The 21773-nt window shown below is 39.9% G+C and overlaps 1 protein-coding gene across 1 annotated transcript in view; it reads left to right on the plus strand.

The window, feature by feature from the left end:
- ERO1B (endoplasmic reticulum oxidoreductase 1 beta) overlaps nucleotides 1-18724 on the plus strand; it is a 59771-nt gene extending 41047 nt beyond the window's left edge. The window contains exons 9-16 of the mRNA XM_034765060.1: nucleotides 1243-1254; nucleotides 5783-5809; nucleotides 6196-6288; nucleotides 6725-6971; nucleotides 8485-8554; nucleotides 15253-15339; nucleotides 17093-17226; nucleotides 18428-18724. Of these exons, the coding sequence (XP_034620951.1) occupies nucleotides 1243-1254; nucleotides 5783-5809; nucleotides 6196-6288; nucleotides 6725-6971; nucleotides 8485-8554; nucleotides 15253-15339; nucleotides 17093-17226; nucleotides 18428-18488 (731 nt within the window). The 3' untranslated portion in view covers nucleotides 18489-18724. The remainder of the gene's footprint in view (nucleotides 1-1242; nucleotides 1255-5782; nucleotides 5810-6195; nucleotides 6289-6724; nucleotides 6972-8484; nucleotides 8555-15252; nucleotides 15340-17092; nucleotides 17227-18427) is intronic.
- The last annotated feature ends 3049 nt before the right edge of the window (nucleotides 18725-21773 follow it).

Below are 21773 nucleotides of genomic sequence, written 5' to 3' on the forward strand. Positions count from 1 at the left end.
ACTCAGTCATATAAAGTGACAGAAACTAGATCATGAAATATAAAGAAATTGACCCTAATATACAAAAACTTAATTAGCTAAAATTAAGGCTCTGATCCTGTTAAATTGCACACATGCTTAATCTTATGAATGTCAATAATCTCATTAAAGTCATTGGGACTACTTGTATGCAAATTAAAGCACGTCTGATTTTTTTTTTTTTTTTTTTTTTTTCCTGGAGCATCCAATTTTGTCACTTCAGTATATTTATTGGCTAATACAATGCTCAGTAACAACTTTTCTTTCATAGTCAAGTTAGTAATAAATTGAGTTTTCCTGACAGTAGTATCATTTCACTACTATACAGAGTGGGATCCACAGGAAAGATTTACCTTAAAGATGAAAGTTTAAAAAGCAGTGTTAAATAGGCACACTTTCTGCTAATAGAATTTTGATTTAAAATTCCAAATGAAAATAAGTTAGTTTTTATTTTCTCAGTGAATCTAAATTGAAGTCTTCAGTTTCCCTACTGATGGTTTCCTTAGTTCCTGTAACAATGAAATATTAATATAAATCAATTCATTCAAAAAGAAACCTTGCATGTTAGAAATGAAGGAAGACTCATCTAGCATAGATGAGGACTACTGGCAAAATTGTAACCAGTCTTTGTTTAAAATGTCACTATTGAAATCAGTTAATTCAGTCTAAAAAATAACGCAATATAGCCCTATATCTTATGTGCATCAACATAGGCGGAGTCTCTGTGGTTACTCCCTAATACTTCCTTCTGTATTTTTTTAAATTTCAGTCTAATTAAAATCTTAAATATTGACCTCCTAGATCAGTGATATTGATATTAACCATTGGCAGGCAGTTAAGTATATTTGAATATTGTACTGAACTAATTATATTTAAACTGTTAAGCATGTTTTATAATGTAACATGCACAGGAGTGAACAGTTCACTGATTATATGTCCAAGAAAGGACCATTAGACATTTAATCAAACCTTCTGCATAACACAGGCCATAGGTCCTCATCCATTAATTTCTGCACCAAGCCCATAACTTCTGTTTGAGCTACAGCATATCTTCTGTGTAAAAGAAAAGCTATTTGTAAGATTCCTGACATGAACCAAAGAAGCATTTCTTGCATTTTTAATATCTCTGTGGCAGGGTACTGTGTCATTTCCCATACAGAGTGAAAGAGCTTTTTTTTCTAATGTTCCTAGATCTTTATTTATAATTTTTTTCTTTTTTTCCAGGGCAGGATGATGGTAAGTCCTGATTTAATACATTCTCCATAATCGTTAAATATATAGTGGGAGCTACTTCGGTAGTTGTGATTGCTTAATGTTGCATAAACTTCCTCTCCATCCAAAAGAAGAAATAATTTTCACTCTTTTTACCAGTTGGGGGGGAACCAGATAATTGCCCTAATTATATAGCTCACTTGTCTGTCTTTTTCCCATAAGAATATTTATGGTCTTGCTGGAATAGATGAATATCAAGAAGAGTGAAGGTGAAGAAATGAAAGAGGGTCTGGGAAGGTTTTTACAAGACATGGGGTAGAAGTCTTTTGGGCCTGAGTTGTGTAGGGCTTTGAGTTTCTCCTCTTTTCCATTGATGGCAGATGTAATATTTTTATTTTGATAGAGGAAAAGAGCAGCTTTTTTTGACCTGGATAGCTTCTTTATATATAGTCCAGGTGTTTTGTCCCCCTTTTCTTTTCCCCATTGTAGTCAGTGTCCGTTGATAAATGCTTTATGATTGTTGATTTCTAAAAAGATCTAGGGGTCATTGTGGACAGCTCAGTGAAAACTTGCACAGTTGCAGTCAAAGCAAACAAGATTTTCAACTGTCAAGAAAAGCTTAGAAAATGTTGAAAATATGCTATTGTATAAATCAGTGGTTACACCGTTAGCCTGAACACTGGGGTGAGTTTTGATCAACCCATCTCAAAAATTATGTAGTAGAAATAGCAATGATCTGGAGGACATCAGTGAAAATTATTAAAGGCTTGGGAAGACTTTCATGTTAGGAAAGAGTAAAAAGACTAAGAAAATTAGTTTGCAAAGGAGACAAGAGGAGTCATTATTGTGTGTGCAATAATGAGTGGTGTGCGCTGGTCAAAAATAAGAGTCTTGAAATTTTTTGGAAGAAACAAGAATGTTTTTAATTTAATAGAAATCTTAATTTTTTCACTAATAAAATGAAAAAATTGTTGAGCATACAAACACATTTTGAGGTTTCCGTTTTGGGTGCCTCCCCCTTTCTGTTTCCCTTTTTTCCAGTGGAAAAGTGAGTGAGAAAGGAAAAGATCAGGGGCTACCTATGAATTATTTCAATTTGATGGAAAAATAGATTTTTTTTTTAAGATATGAAAACTTTCCACAAAATTTTCATATAGTTCAGAAAGCCATTTTAGTGCAATTTCTATCAATAAAAATGCCTTTTGAACAGATATGAACAGTTCTGACCAGCTTTATGAATGATATTGTGTAGGTCATTTGGGCTTGCTGTCTTCCTAATACGAGAACAAGGTGACAGCCAACTAAATTAAAAGGCAACAAAATTAAAACTGATAAGTAATACTTTTTTTTTATAAAATATATAGTTAAACTCTGAAAAGCTCTGCTACAGACCACTGAGGGAAAGAACTTATTCCAAAGTCATACGCATTTGATGTTTATAGAATTAAAAATATCATCTTCTTTATGCTAGCTAAGATAAAAATTTGAAAATCTCAACCCTTAAACATCAGGGACCTGAATCAGTCACTTGCTGCCCGGAGTTAGGAATGAACTTGTTCCCTAGAAGTGTTATTGGAAAACTATGTATTGTGGGAATTTTATTACTTTCTCTAGTACTATCCACATATGGCTTCCCCAATATATTAGTACAGTTTTATCTTTATTCTTTTATGTTGTTGCAGACAATGAGGATAATACTCCCTTCCTCCTGCAAGAAAGGGAAAGTTAACTCATCTTAATTTTGATGATATTGCTCCAAAGCACGCACCACTGGAAGTTCATGTCCTCAGAATATACAGTGCATATAGTACTCAAGGGTTTCTACTAGGGCTGTCAGTTAGTCGCAGTTAACTCATGCGCTTAACTCAAAAAAATTAATTGTGATTAATCGCAGTTTTAATTGCACTGTTAAACAATAGAATACCACTTGAAATTTATTAAATATTTTTGTATGTTTTTCAACATTTTCAAATCTATTGACTTAAATTACAACACAGAATACAAAGTGTACAGTGCTCACTTTATATTTTTATTACAAATATTTGCACTGTAAAAATGATAAAAGAAATAGTATATTCACCTCATACAAGTACTATAGTGCACTCTCTTTATCATACAATCATAGAAGATTAGGGTTGGAAGAGTCCTCAGGAGGTCATCTAGTCCAACCCCCTGCTCAAAGGAGGACCAACCCCAACTAAATCATCCCAGCCAGGGCTTTGTCAAGTCGAGCCTTAGAGGTTTTTAAGGAAAGAGATTCCATCACCTCCCTAGGTAACCCATTCCAGTGCTTCACCACCCTCCTAGTGAAATAGTGTTTCCTAATATCCAACCTAGGCCTCCCCCACTGCAACTTGAGACCATTATTCCTTGTTCTGTCATCTGCCACCACTGAGAACAGCTGAGCTCCATGCTCTTTGGAACCCCCCTTCAGGTAGTTGAAGGCTGCTATCAAATCCCCCCTCACTCTTCTTTTCTGCAGACTAAACAAGCCCAGTTCCCTCAGCCTCTTCTCATAAGTCATGTCCCCAGCCCCCTGATCATTTTTGTTGCCTTCCGCTGGACTCTCTCCAATTTGTTCACATCCTTTCTGTAGTGGGGGGCCCAAAACTGGACGCAATACTCCAAACGTGGCTTCACCAGTGCCGAATAGAGGGGAATAATCACTTCCCTCAATCTGCTGGCAGTGCTCCTACTTATGCAGCCCAATATGCCATTAGCATTCTTGGCAACAAGGGCACACTGCTGCATATCCAGCTTCTCATCCACTGTGATCCCCAGGTCCTTTTCTGCAGAACTGCTGCTTAGCCAGTCGATCCCCGGCCAGTAGCAGTGCATGGGATTCTTCCGTCCTAAGTGCAGGACTCTGCACTTGTCCTTGTTGAACCTCATCAGATTTCTTTTGGCCCAATCCTCCAATTTGTCTAGGTCACTCAGGACCTACCTCTCCCCCCAGCTTAGTGTCATTTGTGAACTTGCTGAGGGTGCAATCCATCCCATCATCCCAGACCATTAATAAAGATGTTGAACAAAACCAGCCCCAGGACCAACCTCTGGGACACTCCGCTTGATACCGGCTGCCAACTAGACATCAAGCCGTTGATCACTACCCATTGAGCCTAACAATCTAACCAGTGAAAGTGCAACTTACAGATGTAGAATTTTTTTTGTTACATAACGTCTCTCAAAAAAACAAAACAATTTAAAACTTTGGAGCCTACAAGTCCACTCAGTCCTACTTCTTATTCAGTCAATCACTAAGACAAACAAGCTTGTTTACATTTACGGGAGATAATGCTGCCCGCGTCTTATTTACAGTATCATTTGAAAGTGAGAACAGGCGTTTGCATGGCACTTTTGTAGCCAGTATGGCAAGGTATTTGTGTCAGATATGCTAAACATTCGTATTCCCCTTCATGCTTTGGCTACCATTCCAGGGCACATGCTTCCATGCTGATGATGCTTGTTTAAAAAAAAAAAAAAAAAGCGTTAATTAAATTTTGACTGAACTTCTTGGGGCAGAATAGTATGTCTCCTGCTCTGTTTGTTTTACCCACGTTCTGTCATGTATTTCATATTATAGCAGTCTTGGACAATGACCCCACACATGTTCATTTTAAGAACACGTTCACGCATATTTGACAATATGCAAAGAAGGTACCAATGTAAGATTTCTAAAGATAGCTACAGCACTCGACCCAAAGTTTAAGACTCTGAAATGCCTTCCAATATCTGAGAGGGACGAGGTGTGAAGCATGCTTTCAGAAGTCCTAAAAGAGCAACACTCTATGCAGAAACTACAGAACCTGAACCACCAAAAAAGAAAATCAACCTTCTGCTGGTGACATCTGACTCAGATGATGAAAATGAACATGCATCAGTCTGCACTGCTTTGGATAGTTATTGAGCAGAACCCATCATCAGCATGGACGCATGTTCTCCGGAATGGTGGTTGAAGATGAAGGGACATATGAATCTTTAGCACATCTGGCATGTAATTATTTTGCAACACCGGCTACAACAGTGCCATGCGAATGCCTGTTCTCACTTTCAGGTGACATTGTAAAGAAGCGGGCAGCATTATCTCCTGCAAATGCAAACAAACTTGTTTGTCTGAGTGATTGGCTGACCAAGAAGTAGGACTGAGTGAACTCACAGGCTCTTAAGTTTTACATTGTTTTGTTTTTGAATGCTGTTTTTTGTACATTATTCTACGTTTGTAAGTTCAACTTTCATGATAAGGAGATTGCATTACAGTACTTGTATAAACTGAATTGAAAAATACATTTTTTTTTTACAGTGCAAATATTTGTAATAAAAAATATAAAGTGAGCACTGTACACTTGTGTTGTGTTATTGAAATTATTATATTTGAAAATGTTATAAATATCCAAAATATTTAAAATAAATGGTATTCTATTGAGGTTTAACAGTTTGATTAATCGTGCAATTAATTTTTTTAATAGCTTGACAGCCTTAGTTTCTACTTAAAGGATGTTAATATGTACAAATGAATACTGATGGATTTAACTATGTATTTTTGTGTTTTCAGGAGAATCTTTCTACACATGGCTAGAAGGTAAAAGGAAAGTTGATATGATGCTTACAATTAATGTCAATTGCATTAGAAAAAACAGATACCAGTGTTATTACCCAATTTCTTATCCTTACTCACTGTCAGTCATATTTGGTTGGTGCCTGGAGTGAATGTCCATCTTAATCCCAAAGCCAGTAATTGTTTCTTAATGGATCAGTTATTGTACTATGTGTAAGAGATTTTGCACCCTTATGTTGGCATTCTACACTGCTAGAAGAACACTGGTATTCACTTTGCAAGTCATCCATAATATATGAGAGTTGTCTACTAAAAGCTGAACAGTGCAAATTTTGCATCACATTTTCAGTGAATGTTGTTGGTTTTTATCTTAATGATATTTCTAGTAATCAATGCTTTTTTCTAACCAGGTCTTTGTCTGGAGAAAAGAGTATTCTATAAACTAATTTCTGGACTTCATGTTAGCATCAACTTACATCTCTGTGCAAATTATCTTCTTGAAGGTAATTTATATTTTTATGTAAGAGCCCTGAAAATGTCTGTCATCTTATATGGCGATTGGGAATAGTTGTTTGTCCTGTCTGTATGCATATTAAGCCTATTAAGTGTGTGTACGTAAACACAGTTTGGCCTCGTCTCCACGGGGGCGGGGGACCAATCTAAGTTACGCAGCTTCAGCTATATGAATGACATAGCTGAAGTCGACGTACTTAGATCTGCTCGCTGCAGTGAGTCAACTGCTGCCACTCCCCCATTGACTCTGCTTGCGCCTCTCGCAGGGTCGATTTTATCGCGTCTAGACTAGATGCGATAAATCGACTGCTGCTGTATCGATCGCTGCCCACTGATCCGCAGGTAGTATAGACATACCCTCAGTCTATGTATTTGTGCAGTTGTTGTTTGTCTTTACTGAAAATTATCTATCTGTTTTCTGCTTAGAAACCTGGGGGAAGCCTCGTTGGGGACACAATGTCAAGGAGTTTATTCATCGCTTTGACCCTATTGAAACAAAAGGAGAAGGACCAAGGAGGCTAAAGAATTTATATTTCTTATATTTGATTGAGCTGCGTGCTTTGTCAAAAGTTGCACCATACTTTGAGCGTTCATTTGTAGACCTTTACACTGGAAATGTCCAAGAAGATGCTGAATCTAAAACCCTCTTGCTAGACATCTTCAGAGATACAAAGTGAGACATGAGATTTTGTATTACTATTTCAGCCATCTTCTAGGAAGAGAGGTGACTTTTGGATGGCTAGAAGGTTTGGGGAAGCCGGATAAAGAAAATGATGGTGGGGAAGAGAATGAGACGACAAGTTGGAAGGGTGAATTGGAAAGGAGGAGGGGCCAAAAACAGTAGGAGGAGGAAACATTTCTTGTTAGAGCCATTAAGAAACATTTTAAAACATCCAACCCTCACTTTCCCAGGTGTTCAAAATAGATTTCTTGCTCTTCAATATAAAATGTACATAATTATATTGAAAATTAGTAAAATGTATCTAACTTTAGCAGAGATCCTGCTGCTAAACCAGTTTTTACAAGTAGATTATCCCCTGTTGCTCAATTTCCTCTCCACCTGTATGTCTGCTACTTGGGAGTCCCCTCAACCAACCCATATTTGGCTCTCCTTTGACTAGTCGTTGCTCTAGGTCACCTCATTTCCCCTCTGCTACTGTGTGACTCGGTCAGCCTTCTGCTTTGCTTTGCACTAGAAAAATTCAGATAGTTATTCATGATCTAAATCATAACGAAACTAAGTAAATTTTAGGCTGCAAGGAGAACACTAAGAGGATCTATGGGAGAAAGGGGTCTTGATTAGTGGGCAGAGAGGAGCAAAGAGCAATGTCTGCAAAACAAATAAACTGCTTCAGATAAGGTAGTGTTAAATTTCTAAAATGGGTACCCTGTAGGGCAATCCCAAGCAACTGTTTTGTATGGACTGAGAGCTCAAAAAAGTTGACTTTTTAAAAATGCTCTCTTTATAAACCTGAGACTCTTTAGGCCAGGGGTGGCCAACCTATGCTTCCAGAGCCACATGCGGCTCTTCAGAAGTTAACATGCGACTCCTTGTATAGGCACCGACTCCAGGGCTGGAGTTACAGGCGCCAACTTTCCAATGTGCCAGGGGGTGCTCACTGTTCAACCCCTGGCTCTGCCACAAGTCCTGCTCCCACTCCAGCCCTTCTGCGCCCTCCTCTGAGCCTGCCATGCCCTCGCTTCCCCCCCTCCACTCCCCAAAACCTCCTGCATGCCATGAAACAGCTGATCGGGAGGTGTGGGGAGGGCTGACGGTAGGTGGGAGGCGCTGGGAGCGGCGGGGACAGGGGAGATGAGGAGCATGGCTGCTGACGTATTACTGCGGCTCTTTGGCAATGTACATTGGTAAATTCTGGCTTCTTCTCAGGCTCAGGTTGGCCACCCCTGCTTTAGGCTGTATGTTAGTGCAGATTAATACACACCTCAGACATGGCAGAGGATTGTGATTTTTTTTTTTTTTTTTTTTTCCTTTGGCATTGTGGTTTTCTATGCTTATAGTGTGTGTTTGCATTAATCATCACTGCCGCACAGGCTATCGTCTGGTCTTCAATGAACCAGAGCAGAAACTTCCAAGTAATTTAAAATAGTTAGTAGAGTGATACTGTACACTTGGATGATATATTGTAGTGTGTGCTGATTTTCTTTACAATTTTTTGTTTGAGCAGATCCTTTCCAATGCACTTCGATGAAAAGTCCATGTTTGCAGGAGATAAAAAAGGGGCCAAGTCATTAAAGGTAAAGTCCTAAACACATCCCTAATGTACTTTTTTTTTTTAATGTTTAATACCCAGAATATTATTCACTTGCACAACAGAACCACTTTTAATAAACCTTCACAGCAGTGTACCTGGGGTGGATGCAGGAAAGGGACAATGAAAACAGCATCGTATTTTGGACCTTGTAAAAGAAACTTACTTAGATAAGCCTTTAACAAATTGACCTAATTTCATCTGCTTGGCAATAAAGAAGATTGTGTGACAAATCCAAAAATGACCATAAGGCTGCTTACGAGTTGCTTTGCTCTTGTATCCTCAGCCTGACAGATAGAAATCTGTTCTGGAGTGCATTGCTCTGCCACTGATACTGTGGCAACACAAATTCATACAAATCAGTCTCAGTGATAGAAGCAGTATTGTTTTTAAATAGAATGTTTCCCATGAAGCCTCATCTTATCTTTAAACAAGGTGGGGAGGTGTAATGCAGTTCCAAACAAACTTGAGTATGAATTTTACATTAGGAAACCTTGATTCCTAGAGGCAGATAGTTAATCTTAAAGCACTTTATCCACGTGACCCAACATTTGTCATTATTGTATGGTCTTTTTGTTCAGATTCAGAAAGTTGGATCACGGAATTAGTAAACCGTAAAGGTGCAAATCTGTTCTTCATATAATTGTTTCATTTGTAGTGTGGTAATTTTATTTACAGTACAGGGGTTGCCTACAAAACTATTAGCGTTGTCACAAAATTAGTTAGGTCCAGCAACTACTAACTTGATAAAATGCTGTGGCTACATATGGATTCTGTTTGTGTTCTCTACTAATTTTATCTCCTTAAATCATAGAATCATAGAATATCAGGGTTGGAAGAGACCTCAAGAGCTCATTTAGTCCAACCCCCTGCTCAAAGCAGGGCCAATCCCCCAACTAAATTATCCCAGCCAGGGCTTTGTCAAGCCTGACCTTAAAACCTCTAAGGAAGGAGATTCCACCACCTCCCTAGGTAACCCATTCCAATGCTTCACCACTCTCCCAGTGAAAAAGTTTTTCCTAATATCCAACCTAAACCTCCCCCACTGCAACTTGAGACAATTACTCCTTGTCATCTGCTACCACTGAGAACAGTCTAGATCCATCCTCTTTGGGAACCCCCTTTCAGGTAGTTGAAAGTAGCTATCAAATCCCACCTCATTCTTCTCTTCTGCAGACTAAACAATCCCAGTTCCCTCAGCCTCTCCTCATAAGCCATGTGCTCCAATCCCCTAATCATTTTGGTTTCCCTCCACTGGACTCTTTCCAATTTTTCCACATCCTTCTTGTAGTTTGGGGCCCAAAAGTGGACACAGTACTCCAGATGAGGCCTCACCAATATTGAACAGAGGGGAACGATCACTTCCCTCGATCTGCTGGCAATGCCCCTACTTATACAGCCCAAAATGGTGTTAGCCTTCTTGGCAACAAAGGCACACTGTCAACTCATATCCAGCTTCTCGTCCACTGTAACCCTTAGGTCCTTTTCTGCAGAACTGCTGCCTAGCCACTCGGTCCCTAGTCCGTAGCAGTGCATGGGATACTTCCTTCCTAAGTGCAGGACTCTGCACTTGTCCTTGTTGAACCTCATCAGATTTCTTTTGGCCCAATCCTCTAATTTGTCTAAGTCCCTCTGTATGCTATCCCTATCCTCCAGCATATCTACCACTCCTCGCAGTTTAGTGTCATCTGCAAACTTGCTGAGGGTGCAGTCCACACCATCCTCCAGATCATTAATGAAGATATTGAACAAAACCGGCCCCAGGACTGACCCTTGGGGCAATTCGCTTGATACTGGCTGCCAACTAGACATGGAGCCATTGATCACTACCCGTTGAGCCCGACGATCTAGCCAGCTTTCTATCCACCTTATAGTCCATTCATCCAGCCCATACTTCTTTAACTTGCCGGCAAGAATACTGTGGGAGACATATCAAAAGCTTTGCTAAAATCAAGGAATAACACATCCACTGCTTTTCCCTCATCCACAGAGCCAGTTATCTTGTCATAGAAGGCAATTAGGTTAGTCAGGCATGACTTGCCCTTGGTGAATCCATGCTGACTGTTCCTTTCCTCTCCTCTAAGTGCTTCAGAATTGATTCTTTGAGGACCTGCTCCATGATTTTTCCAGGGACTAAGATGAGCCTGACTGGCCTCTGGTAGTTCTCCGGATCCTCCTCCTTCCCTTTTTTAAAGATGGGCACTACATTAGCCTTTTTCCAGTCATCCAGGACCTCCCCCGATCGCCATGAGTTTTCAAAGATAATGGCCAATGGCTCTACAATCGCATCCGCCAACTCCTTTAGCACCCGGCCCCATGGACTTGTGCTCATCCAGCTTTTCTAAATAGTCCTGAACCACTTCCTTCTCCACAGAGGGCTGGTCACCTCCTCCCCATACTGTGCTGCCCAGTGCAGTAGTCTGGGAGCTGACCATGTTTGTGAAGACAGAGGCAAAAAAAGCATTGAGTACATTAGCTTTTTCCACATCCTCTGTCACTAGGTTGCCTCCCTCATTCAGTAAGGGGCCCAAACTTTCCTTGACTTTCTTTTTGTTGCTAACATACCTGAAGAAACCCTTCTTGTTACTCTTAACATCCCTTGCTAGCTGCTACTCGAAGTGTGATTTGCCCTTCCTGATTTTACTACTGCATGCCTAAGCAATATTTTTATACTCCACCCTGGTCATTTGTCCAGTCTTCCACTTCTTGTAAGCTTCTTTTTTGTGTTTAAGATCAGCAAGGATTTCACTGTTAAGCATAGCTGGTCGCCTGCCATATTTACTATTCTTTCTACACATCAGGATGGTTTGTTCCTGCAACCTCAATAAGGATTCTTTAAAATACAGCCAGCTCTCCTGGACTCCTTTGCCCCTCATGTTATTTTCCCAGGGGATCCTGCCTGTTCCCTGAGGGAGTCAAAGTCTGCTCTTCTGAAGTCCAGGGTCTGTATTCTGCCGCTCTCCTTTCTTCCTAGTGTCAGGATCCTGAACTCGACCATCTCATGGTCACTGCCTCACAGGTTCCCATCCACTTTTGCTTCCCCTACTAATTCTTCCCAGTTTGTAAGCAGCAGGTCAAGAAGAGCTCTTCCCCTAGTTGGTTCCTCCAGCACTTGCACCAGGAAATTGTCCCCTACACTTTCCAAAAACTTCCTGGATTGTCTGTGCACCGCTGTATTGCTCTCCCAGCAGATATCAGGGTGATTGAAGTCTACCATGAGAACCAGGGCCTGTGATGTAGTAAATGAGTTAACAGGCCGTCTAGTTTCACTGTGAAGTACAGATAGCTGCATGTTCATATTTTCTGCTAAACATCTATTTTGCAATTCTTTACAGGAAATCCATGTAGTGAATTGGAGATGGTATCCCTAATCTTGTTTTCCCCATCTCCTTTGGTGAAAACATTACTCAGTAATTACACCTTACACACACACACACACACACTACCTCCCCCTATCTGAATACTCACCTGAATGTTGTGTTTGGGGCCCACCTTACTGACTCCTGTGTGCTCTTTCAGACTCTTGAACCTGAACAGAATACAGGCAGCTGTCGCTGGCTGGTATCTCTGGACACTCTCAGGCTGCAGATCCTCTGCTGGGACCCTGTGGTCCAACTGCCTTGTCCCTGGGACTACTGCTGATCCCTCAGACTCTCCCATAGTTTGCTACACCTCTGCCATAATTCCAGCCACATGGGTGCTCTGAGTTTAGTTTGTCATTAGGGGCATGTGATATTGAAAACAAACACAAACAGACTTTGCACAGGATTCTAATTTCCCAGCCTGGAGAGTTCTCTGGGCTTTGGCAAAGTCCTCTGGGTTGTCCAAAAGCCTTCTGCTCAGATCATAGTTCCTCTTCAGAGTCATGTAGCCTCTCTCCTGCTCTAGGTTAGCTAGCTTTTTCTGATATTGGCAGGTCCCACAGTTAAACAGGTCACCCTTGCTACAAAAGTATGCCCCTCTTTCTTGCTCAAAGCTTCCTGTGTCATGCTCTGTGAGTTCCTCAAGTATATGTAACCCTTACCAACACCTTGTTTCTTCCTTCTGCTACTGAGGATTTTCCACTCTCCACTCCCTACAGAGAAGTTGGAGGAGCTAGCTAGATTCTCCAACTCATTATCCCAAGGTGTTTCTTCCTGATGGGCAACCATTAATGTTCAATCACTTACTATTATCCCTGATCTGGCAGAGACATGCTGTAGCCCCTGTTAGCAAATAAGGGAGGCAAAAAGGCATTCTTTAAAAAATGGAAGTTAAATCCTAGTGAGGAAAGTAGAAAGGAGCATATAAACTCTGGCAAATGAAGTGTAAAAATATAATTAGGCAGGCCAAAAAAGAATTTGAAAAACCGCTAGCCACAGACTCAAAAAGTAATAGCAAAAATATTTTTAAGTACATCAGAAGCAGGAAGCTAAACAACCAGTGGGGCCACTGGACGATCAAGATGCCAAAGGAGCACTTAAGGATGATAAGGCCATTGCAGAGAAACTAAATTAATTCTTTGCATCCGTCTTCATGGCTGAGGATGTAAGGGAGATTCTCGAACCTGAGCCATTCTTTTTAGGTGACAAATCTGAGGAACTGTCCCAAATTGAGGTATCATTAGAGGAGGTTTTGGAACAAATTGATAAATTAAACAGCAGTAAGTCATCAGGACCAGATAGTATTCACCCAAGAGTTCTCAAGGAACTCAAATGTGAAATTAACTGTAATCTGTAACCTATCATTAGGTTTAGATCAGCTTCTGTACCAAATGACTGGAGGATAGCTAATGTGACGCCAATTTTTAAAAAGGGCTCCAGAGTTGATCCCAGCAATTACAGGCTGGTAAACCTGACTTCAGTACCAGGCAAACTGGTTGAAACTATAGTTAAGAACAAAATTGTCAAGCTAATAGATGAACATAATTTGTTGGGGAAGAGTCAACATGGTTTTTGTAAAGGGAAATCATGCCTCACAAATCTACTAGAATTCTTTGAGGGGGGTCAACAAGCATGTGGACAAGGAGGATCCAGTGGATTTAGTGTACTTAGATTTTCAGAAAGCCTTTGACAAGGTCCCTCACCAAAGGCTCTTAAGCAAAGTAGGCTGCCATGGGATAAGAGGGACGGTCATCTCATGGATTGGTAACTGGTTAAAAGATAGGAAACAAAGGGTAGGAATAAATGGTCAGTTTTCCGAATGGAGAGAGGTAAATAGTGGTGTCCCAGGGGTCTGTACCTTGGGCCAGTCCTGTTCAATATATTCATAAATGATCTAGAAAAAGGGGTAAACAATGAGGTGGCAAAATTTGCAGATGGTACAAAATTGCTCAAGATAGTTAAGTCTCAGGCAAACTGCGAAGAGCTACAAAAGGATCTCTCAAAACGGGTGACAGGGCAACAAAATGGCAGATGAAATTCAATGTTGATAAATGCAAAGTAATGCACCTTGGAAAATATAATCCCAACTATACATATAAAATCATGGGGTCTAAATTAGCTGTTATCACTCAAGAAAAAATCTTGAAGTCATTGTGGATTGTTCTCTGAAAACATTCACTCAATGTGCAGCGGCAGTCAAAAAAGCAAACCGAATGTTGGGAATCATTAAGAAAGGGAGAGATAATAAGACAGAAAATATCATATTGCCTCTATATAAATCCATGGTACTCCACATCTTGAATTCTGCGTGCACATGTGGTCGCCCTATCTCAAAAAAAGATATATTGGAATTGGAACAGGTTCAGAAAAGGGCAATGAAAATTATTAGGGGTATGGAACGGCTTCCATACGAGGAAAGATTAATAAGACTAGGAATTTTCAGTTTGGAAAGAGACGACTAAGGGAGTATATGATAGAGGTCTATAAAATCATGACTGGTGTGAAGAAAGTAAATAAGGAAGTGTTATTTACTCCTTCTCATAACACAAGACCTGGGGGTCACCAAATGAAATTAATAGGCAGCACTTTTAAAACAAACAAAAGGAAGTATTTCTTCACACAATGCACAGTCAGCCTGTGGAACTCTTTGCCAGAGGATATTGTCAAGGCCAAGACTATAACAGGGTTCAAAAAAGAACTAGATAAATTCATGGAGGATAGGTCCATTAATGGCTATTAGCCAGGATGGGCAGGGATGGTGTCCCTAGCCTCTGTTTCCCAGAAGCTGGGAATGAACAGCGGGAAAAGGATCACTTGATGATTACCTGTTCTGTTCATTCCCTCTGGGGCACCTGGCATTGGCCACTGTCGGAAGACAGGATACTGGGCTAGATGGACCTTTGGTCTGACCCAGTATGGCCATTATTATATTCTTACGTTCACATCCACATAGAGGCATTCCACAATACACTGCTACCTCAATATAATGTGACCCGATATAACACGAATTCAGATATAACGCAGTAAGCAGTGCTCCAGGGAGGGAGGGGCTGCGCACTCCGGTGGATCAAAGCAAGTTCAGTATAACATGGTTTCACCTGTAACGCGGTAAGATTTTTTTGGCTCCCAAGGACAGTGTTATACTAATGTAGAGGTGTACAATTTCATAGCTACTTCATAACAACAACCAGAATTCCATAGATTCCCCAAATAGTAAATTCCCCAAATTAGCGAGCCTGCTACTTTCTAAACTGCTTAAAGTACCAGACTTCTTTTAAAAGCCTGCCTTAGCGTGAAACTTTTTTTATGTATTTATTGCTAGGAAGAATTCAGGTTGCATTTCAAAAATATATCCCGCATAATGGATTGTGTTGGATGCGATAAATGCAGATTGTGGGGCAAACTGCAGGTACGTTGTATTTTGCTTTCTTGTGTATGCATACCTTTTTGGGAATTTGCCATTTTATCTAGAAATTTGATGGCTGTCACAGTTTAGTTCTCTGGTATCCATGTGATATTGCTCAAATATATAGCACTTCTTATATGTTCAAAATAAGTTCTAGAAATGATTAGTATTTGTCAGTTATTTCACTGATTAAGATGTAAATGTTCACAAAGTCATGAAACATAAGTTTCAGCAAACCTCAAAAGCAAAATCCCATTAGTGATGTCTTTTATTACCATCTTACGACGTGTGTGTGTGTGTGTGTGTGTGTGTACATATATATATATATATACACACACACACAATCTCTAATGTGCAATAAATAGATGAACCTTGCAAAATAGGAAGCTTTCCTGGCAAGTATAACACATGCAGTATTTCTACCTACAAGCATTCAGAAATCATGAGATTGGCTTAAGAATCCTGAGACTTCAAATGTTTTTGGACTCTCTGTTTGCTTTCTAGTTTCTGCATCTTTAGGGTGTCCTCCTCACTTCATGATTTCAGACTTCTCTCTGCAACCATAAGGGCTAGAACCTTTTTTAAAATGAAAGCTGAGATTCTCATGTATTCATTAGCCTTCAGGAACTGCAGCTTTAAGAGAGAAGCCAAATGTTACAAGACTCTCAATAAAACTGCAAGAGTTGGCAACACTACCAGTGTCTTGACTTCTGCAGATCTTAAACTTTAATTAAAAGCAAAATTTAAAGTTACTAGCCCTGAGTGTTGGAAATAGTCTTTAAAATGTGAACTGAGAATAATCAGTACTGTGAGAGCAATTGCCGGCATTACACCATCAGGCATGTAAGGAGTTCCTCTCACCTTCTTTCAGCTCCGCAGCAGAATAAGTGGAGGAGCAAATGTAATGGCCTGTTCTGAATCCTCAGGACCCTCCCTCTGCCCCCTCCTCCCCATTGGCTCCTCTGTGCTTCCACTACCCTTTTTTCTCCTCATGAGAGGCCAACTTAAACCAAGCACACATCCCTCCTGTCCTGCAGCATCCTCTTGCAACTGTCCCCAACCACTGCCTCCTGCTCAGATCCAACAGGTCCTTCCCCAGGCCATATAAGTGTGTGTGTGGCGGGAGGGGGGGAATAGAAGATAACTAGCACCTTAGCACTTCAGAATCTCTAATAGCCATTTTCTACACACAAAGGGAGGAGTTAAAGCAGAAACCTCTCCCTCTTTCCCTGCAGAGGCTAAAATAGTAACACTGACAGTAGAGCAGCCAGGAGGTGAGGAGCCTCCTAATGAGGAAAAACTCTAGGTTTGATTGTGGCGGGAGAGGTTTTTGAGGCAGCCAGGAGGATGCCTGATTAGGGGAGAGGGGCTGAGGTGGCTTTAGCAACCTTGAAGAACTGCTGCTTTGTAATAGTAGATTTGGTGCGGCAGAGAAGAAAACTCATGAATTTCGGAGGAAGCAGCTAGGGAGAGGGAAGAACTGAAATTTGATGGTGATGGGAAGAGAATTCATTAATTTAAAGCTGAGGAGTATGTGTAAAAGAGAGGATGAACTTGGTGTGTAATTGGAGGAGTGCATGCACATGGTTAGGTGTGTTCTGGTACATGTGGGAGCATGTCCAGGTGTTGAAGGGGAAGGCAGAGTGTTGCGTGTGTAAGCTGGACTTATGTCTGAGTAAGTAAATTTCTCTTGACAATTTTGCAAGGGTGAACTAGACTGTTTTATTAATGGTTAAAAATGCTGAATTTCTTTCAGACTCAAGGCTTAGGAACTGCTCTAAAGATTTTATTCTCTGAAAAAGAGATTCAGAACCTTCCTGAGAATAGTCCGTCAAAAGGTTTTCAACTCACACGTCAAGAAATAGTTGCTCTCATAAATGCATTTGGAAGGTAAGTTACCTTTTTTTGTTTGAAGGAGTCTAACAGCAGGCTGTAGATTTTGAGGTTAACTCTTGATAAAATCTGTGGAAAAAATAGATACTTTTAAGATTACCTTTTTGGGGAAGGAGGAGGAGGGTAAGTAAGTTTATAAATACACCTCTACCCCGATATAATGCGACCCGATATAACACAAATTCGGATATAACGCGGTAAAGTAGCACTGGGGGGGGGGGGGGGAGGGCGTGCTCCTGCGGATCAAAGCAAGTTGAATATAATGCAGTTTCACCTATGTGGTAAGATTTTTTTTTTTTGGCTCCTGAGGACAGCGTTATATCGGGGTAGAGGTGTATCACTAACACCTTGGTGCCAACTATTTGGAATAATGATGATGGCATGTCTCAAAATGTTCATATTTGGATAAATACCCAAGAATTAATGTGTATCCTAACTATCAGAAATTAAGTTTAGAAATTTTGGCTTTGAATCTCTTCAACAAGCTTTATCATGAGATTTCTGATACTTGCTTTTTCTTTCTGAGCCAGGAATACTATGAGCGCAGCTCTTCTCTCAGTAGTGATGCACTTTGGGTCTTGAATATGCACACATGAAAAATGGGGGACAGGTGTAAAAGTGTTACCTGCATGTTAGAGAATCTAAAAAGAAAAAAGCATGCTTAGTTCTAATTCAGTTTTGCAAAGTTTGTGTGGTGTGCTCATTTTTTCCACATTAGTATATATCTTTAGTGTAGGTGTTTAGATTGGCAGAATTTTTTTTTACCAATGAAAGTTTTATTTCATCAGTGTGAGTTGCAATTTTTAAGGGTGAAAAACCCACTTTGTTCTTCATACTAGACCCTGGGGAACTGAACAAGCTTTGCAGGTTTTTGGCGTTTCCCCCCCCCTTCCCCCCAGCTGAAACCAATTTAGGTAGGATTAAACAGCCATTCAACTTTGCTTAGCAAATTTGGTCGTCTTTTAAATAAAATAATGAAGTAAGGGAATTCTTTTGAAATCCTTCTAATCTCTCACTTAAATATAGTTGAGTGTCAATCTTACAAATAGGGCAGATTTTTGGAGGGAAAAGAAGTTTTACTTTTAGAGTTGTTTAAATCTCTAGTTACTGCCCTGAAACAAACAAATGGAAGAATTTGCAATATCTTTGCTATTTTCAACATGCACTAATACAAAGGGGGTTTTGTTTTGTTTTACAGGCTTTCCACAAGTATAAAAGAGTTGCAGAATTTTAAACTTTTATTACAACATACTAGGTAATGATGGTTTTTACACATCACAGTAGTGCTGACCGTTAACTGACTGCATCAAGCAAAAAGAAATCAATCCTTACAGGACTTATATTACAAGCTGATTTAAAAAAATTTAAAATTCAGATACCAACTTGAATATTTATGTTTAAAATAGGAATAGTTATTAATTAGAAAAGATATTTATGAATGAGGTATATAGTTTTAAACACATAAATTATGCTGATCTCCTGTCTGTTGTATCGCCATTTTTTTCTTTGTTTCACTGTTGTCTTTCATTCAAGGATAATTGTTTAAGATTAAATTACTGTCCCTACATCTTGAATGCAATGTTGATGTGAACAAACTTGCACTGCTTCAAACAAAAATAAGTGGTCCTCCTTTTAAATATTGGACATCAAAATATTGTAAGGGAATAGTCACTGCTTGATTCTAGCTGTATAGAAGAAAATCCTTATTTTCTTTTTGTGTTTCTTCAGTTTTCACTTGCTTTTTTATTTCCTTGTATTGCATAATTGTAAACAATGGAAAATTAATTAACAAACTTTATTTTGTGCTGTGAGGTCCTTGGCACCTCATTGATGCCAACTGTTTCTCACCATCCCTTTGTTTTTAAACTTCCTTGATCCGCACACGCACACACTGTCATAACTGCCTTCTCACTGACGGAATAAGGATGAAAATTATTTCTCCAGAGCCCTAACTCTGCAACTTTGGTCTACCCTATGGGGTTGTTAGTGGAGCGCTGCTAGTATGAGGAGCTTTGGTCAAGCATACCCTCCAGCCTCCCTTTTTTCCTCTTCTCCCCTAGAATCACAGGATCAGTCTTTAGGAATTGTTCTTTTAGTATTATAAGAAGTTAAAATATCACACTTCTTTCCCTCTTGGGGCAGTGGAAATCCATTAAGAAAGGATACAGCTTGGATTGGACTTTAATGGGATTATGTTTGTTGTGCTGTATGAAAAGGTCAGTGCAAAAAAGACAGCTTGTTTTGATAGACTTGGGTTTTTTAAAAAAATACATTTTAAAATGGCAAAACATGTCAACATTTAATAGTGCATACTTTTATCTATGCAATCCCTAACCATATCTTCTCCAAAAGGATATTCAACATATTTAATGAAACGGGTATATTCTAGTGAATTTTATGTAAATTGATTGTTAATTTGCTCCATCAGGTTCCAAAAAGTACTACTGATCAGTAGCAACCAACAGTGGTTTAAATTTAAAATGGAAGTAATAAAAGTAAATAGTATTTTTGAACAGCTTGCGTAAGCTGTAATAAATGTAATATTTAGTGAAGTTATCTGAGTACATTATGAATGTCAGTAATGCTGGTACAGTATATAGATATGTCTATAGCATCTTTTACTTTTAAACTGAAAACGATCTTTACAAAACAAATAAAAAGTGCTCTTAAACCTTTCTCATCCTACCAAATCTTACTCAGTGTTTTTGTTTATACAGTTTATAGTAGTGTAACTATTGGTCATGTTAAACTGTGTTAGATTCCATAATGTTGCTCACTACAGTTCAGAGGGGAAAATACTTTGAAAGCTGCTGTATATACTGTGTTCTTCTTGTAACCATCCCAGTCATAAACGGACCTACTACCTTTTCTATTTGATTGAAAAGGAAATAGGCTATCCTGCTCTCAGTATTTGCTTTGGAGTCAAACTGGTGAAAACTAAATGGAAAAAAAAATTAGCATTGAAGCTGATATCCGGTCTTTATACATTACTGTTTAATCCTTACTTAAAATTGGTATAACTCATTAATAGACATCTTAAGGCAGTGATAGAGTAAACTAATGACAACCTCAAAATGTTAATGTAGGGTTTCCTTGCCCAGTAATCTAACAAGAGACTTCTTTCTTTTCTTAGCTGCCATGTTTTTAGTTCTCAGCCACTAAGATTTAAAATATCTGTTTTTAATGACTACTTATAGCTGGCTGAGAGACACTCCATTATTTACCTTTTTTGTCATTCTCCTGGCTTTTGGGTTAATCATTAAAGGCTAGAGTTGAGCCTTTAGGCTCACTCCTGTGTGAGAGGCGGTGCACAGGTGAGATTTAATTGTACGATTAATGATGGGTTCAGATCCCTATGGCCTTAGATAAGCATTTTTTTAGTTATAATTTAAATCAAAATAAATTAGCTGCGTAGCCCCAGCATTAGCTCCTGAAAGGATTTAAGACTCAGTTATATTTTTCTCTCCTGCTTCCTCCTTGCTTTGTGGGGAAAGTAAAGTGTTTTTACCCCTTTTTGGGGGTACAAATTACTAATCTTCTCTTCCTCACCAAAGTTTGGCCAACGTTTATGGACATTGAAACATAGAATCATAGAATATCAGGGTTGGAGGGAACCTCAGGAGGTCATCTAGTCCAACCCCCTACTCAAAGCAGGACCAGTCCCCAACAACTAAATCATCCCAGCCAGGGCTTTGTCAAGCCTGACCTTAAAAACCTCTAAGGATGGAGATTCCACCACCTCCCTAGGTAACCCATTCCAGTGTTTCACCACCCTCCCAGTGAAAAAGTTTTTCCTAATATCCAACCTAAACCTCCCCCACTGCAACTTGAGACCATTACTCCTTGTTCTGTCATCTGCTACCACTGAGAACAGTCTAGATCCATCCTCTTTTCAACTACCTGAAAGGGGTTCCAAGCAGCTATCAAATCCCCCCTCATTTTTCTCTTCTGCAGACTAAATAATCCCAGTTCCTTCAGTCTCTCCTCATAAGTCATGTGCTCCAGCCCCCTAATCATTTTTGTTGCCCTCTGCTGGACTCTTTCCAATTTTTCCACATCCTCCTTGTAGTGTGGGGCCCAAAGCTGGCATCATTGCTGTGTACCCACCCACTCCATCCACTTGCTCATATGGGGTGGGGTAGGGGATCATACAGCCAGGGCTGGCTCCAGGGTTTTTGCTGCCCCAAGCGGCGGAAAAAAAAAAAAAAAAGCTGCGATCTGCGGCGGCAATTCAGCGGGAGGTCCTTGGCTCTGAGCGGGAGTGAGGGACCGTCCGCTGAATTGCCACCGAATAGTTGGACCTGCCGCCCCTGTCTGGAGTGGCCGCCCCAAGCACCTACTTGGCAAGCTGGTGCCTGGAGCCGGCCCTGCATACAGCCACTATTCTCCCCTCACACCCATAGCCATAATCCACGCAAAGCTAATGCAGCTGTATAAGGCAGTGGAGTTTATTTTCTCTATTCCTACATGTGGCTGGGTAACACAAGGGCATAAATGAACCTTAAGAGAATTCTGTATGAGACAATTCCGTGGCATTTGAGGAT

This window comes from Trachemys scripta, chromosome 3 (assembly GCF_013100865.1).
Source record: "Trachemys scripta elegans isolate TJP31775 chromosome 3, CAS_Tse_1.0, whole genome shotgun sequence".
NCBI lineage: Eukaryota > Metazoa > Chordata > Testudines > Emydidae > Trachemys > Trachemys scripta.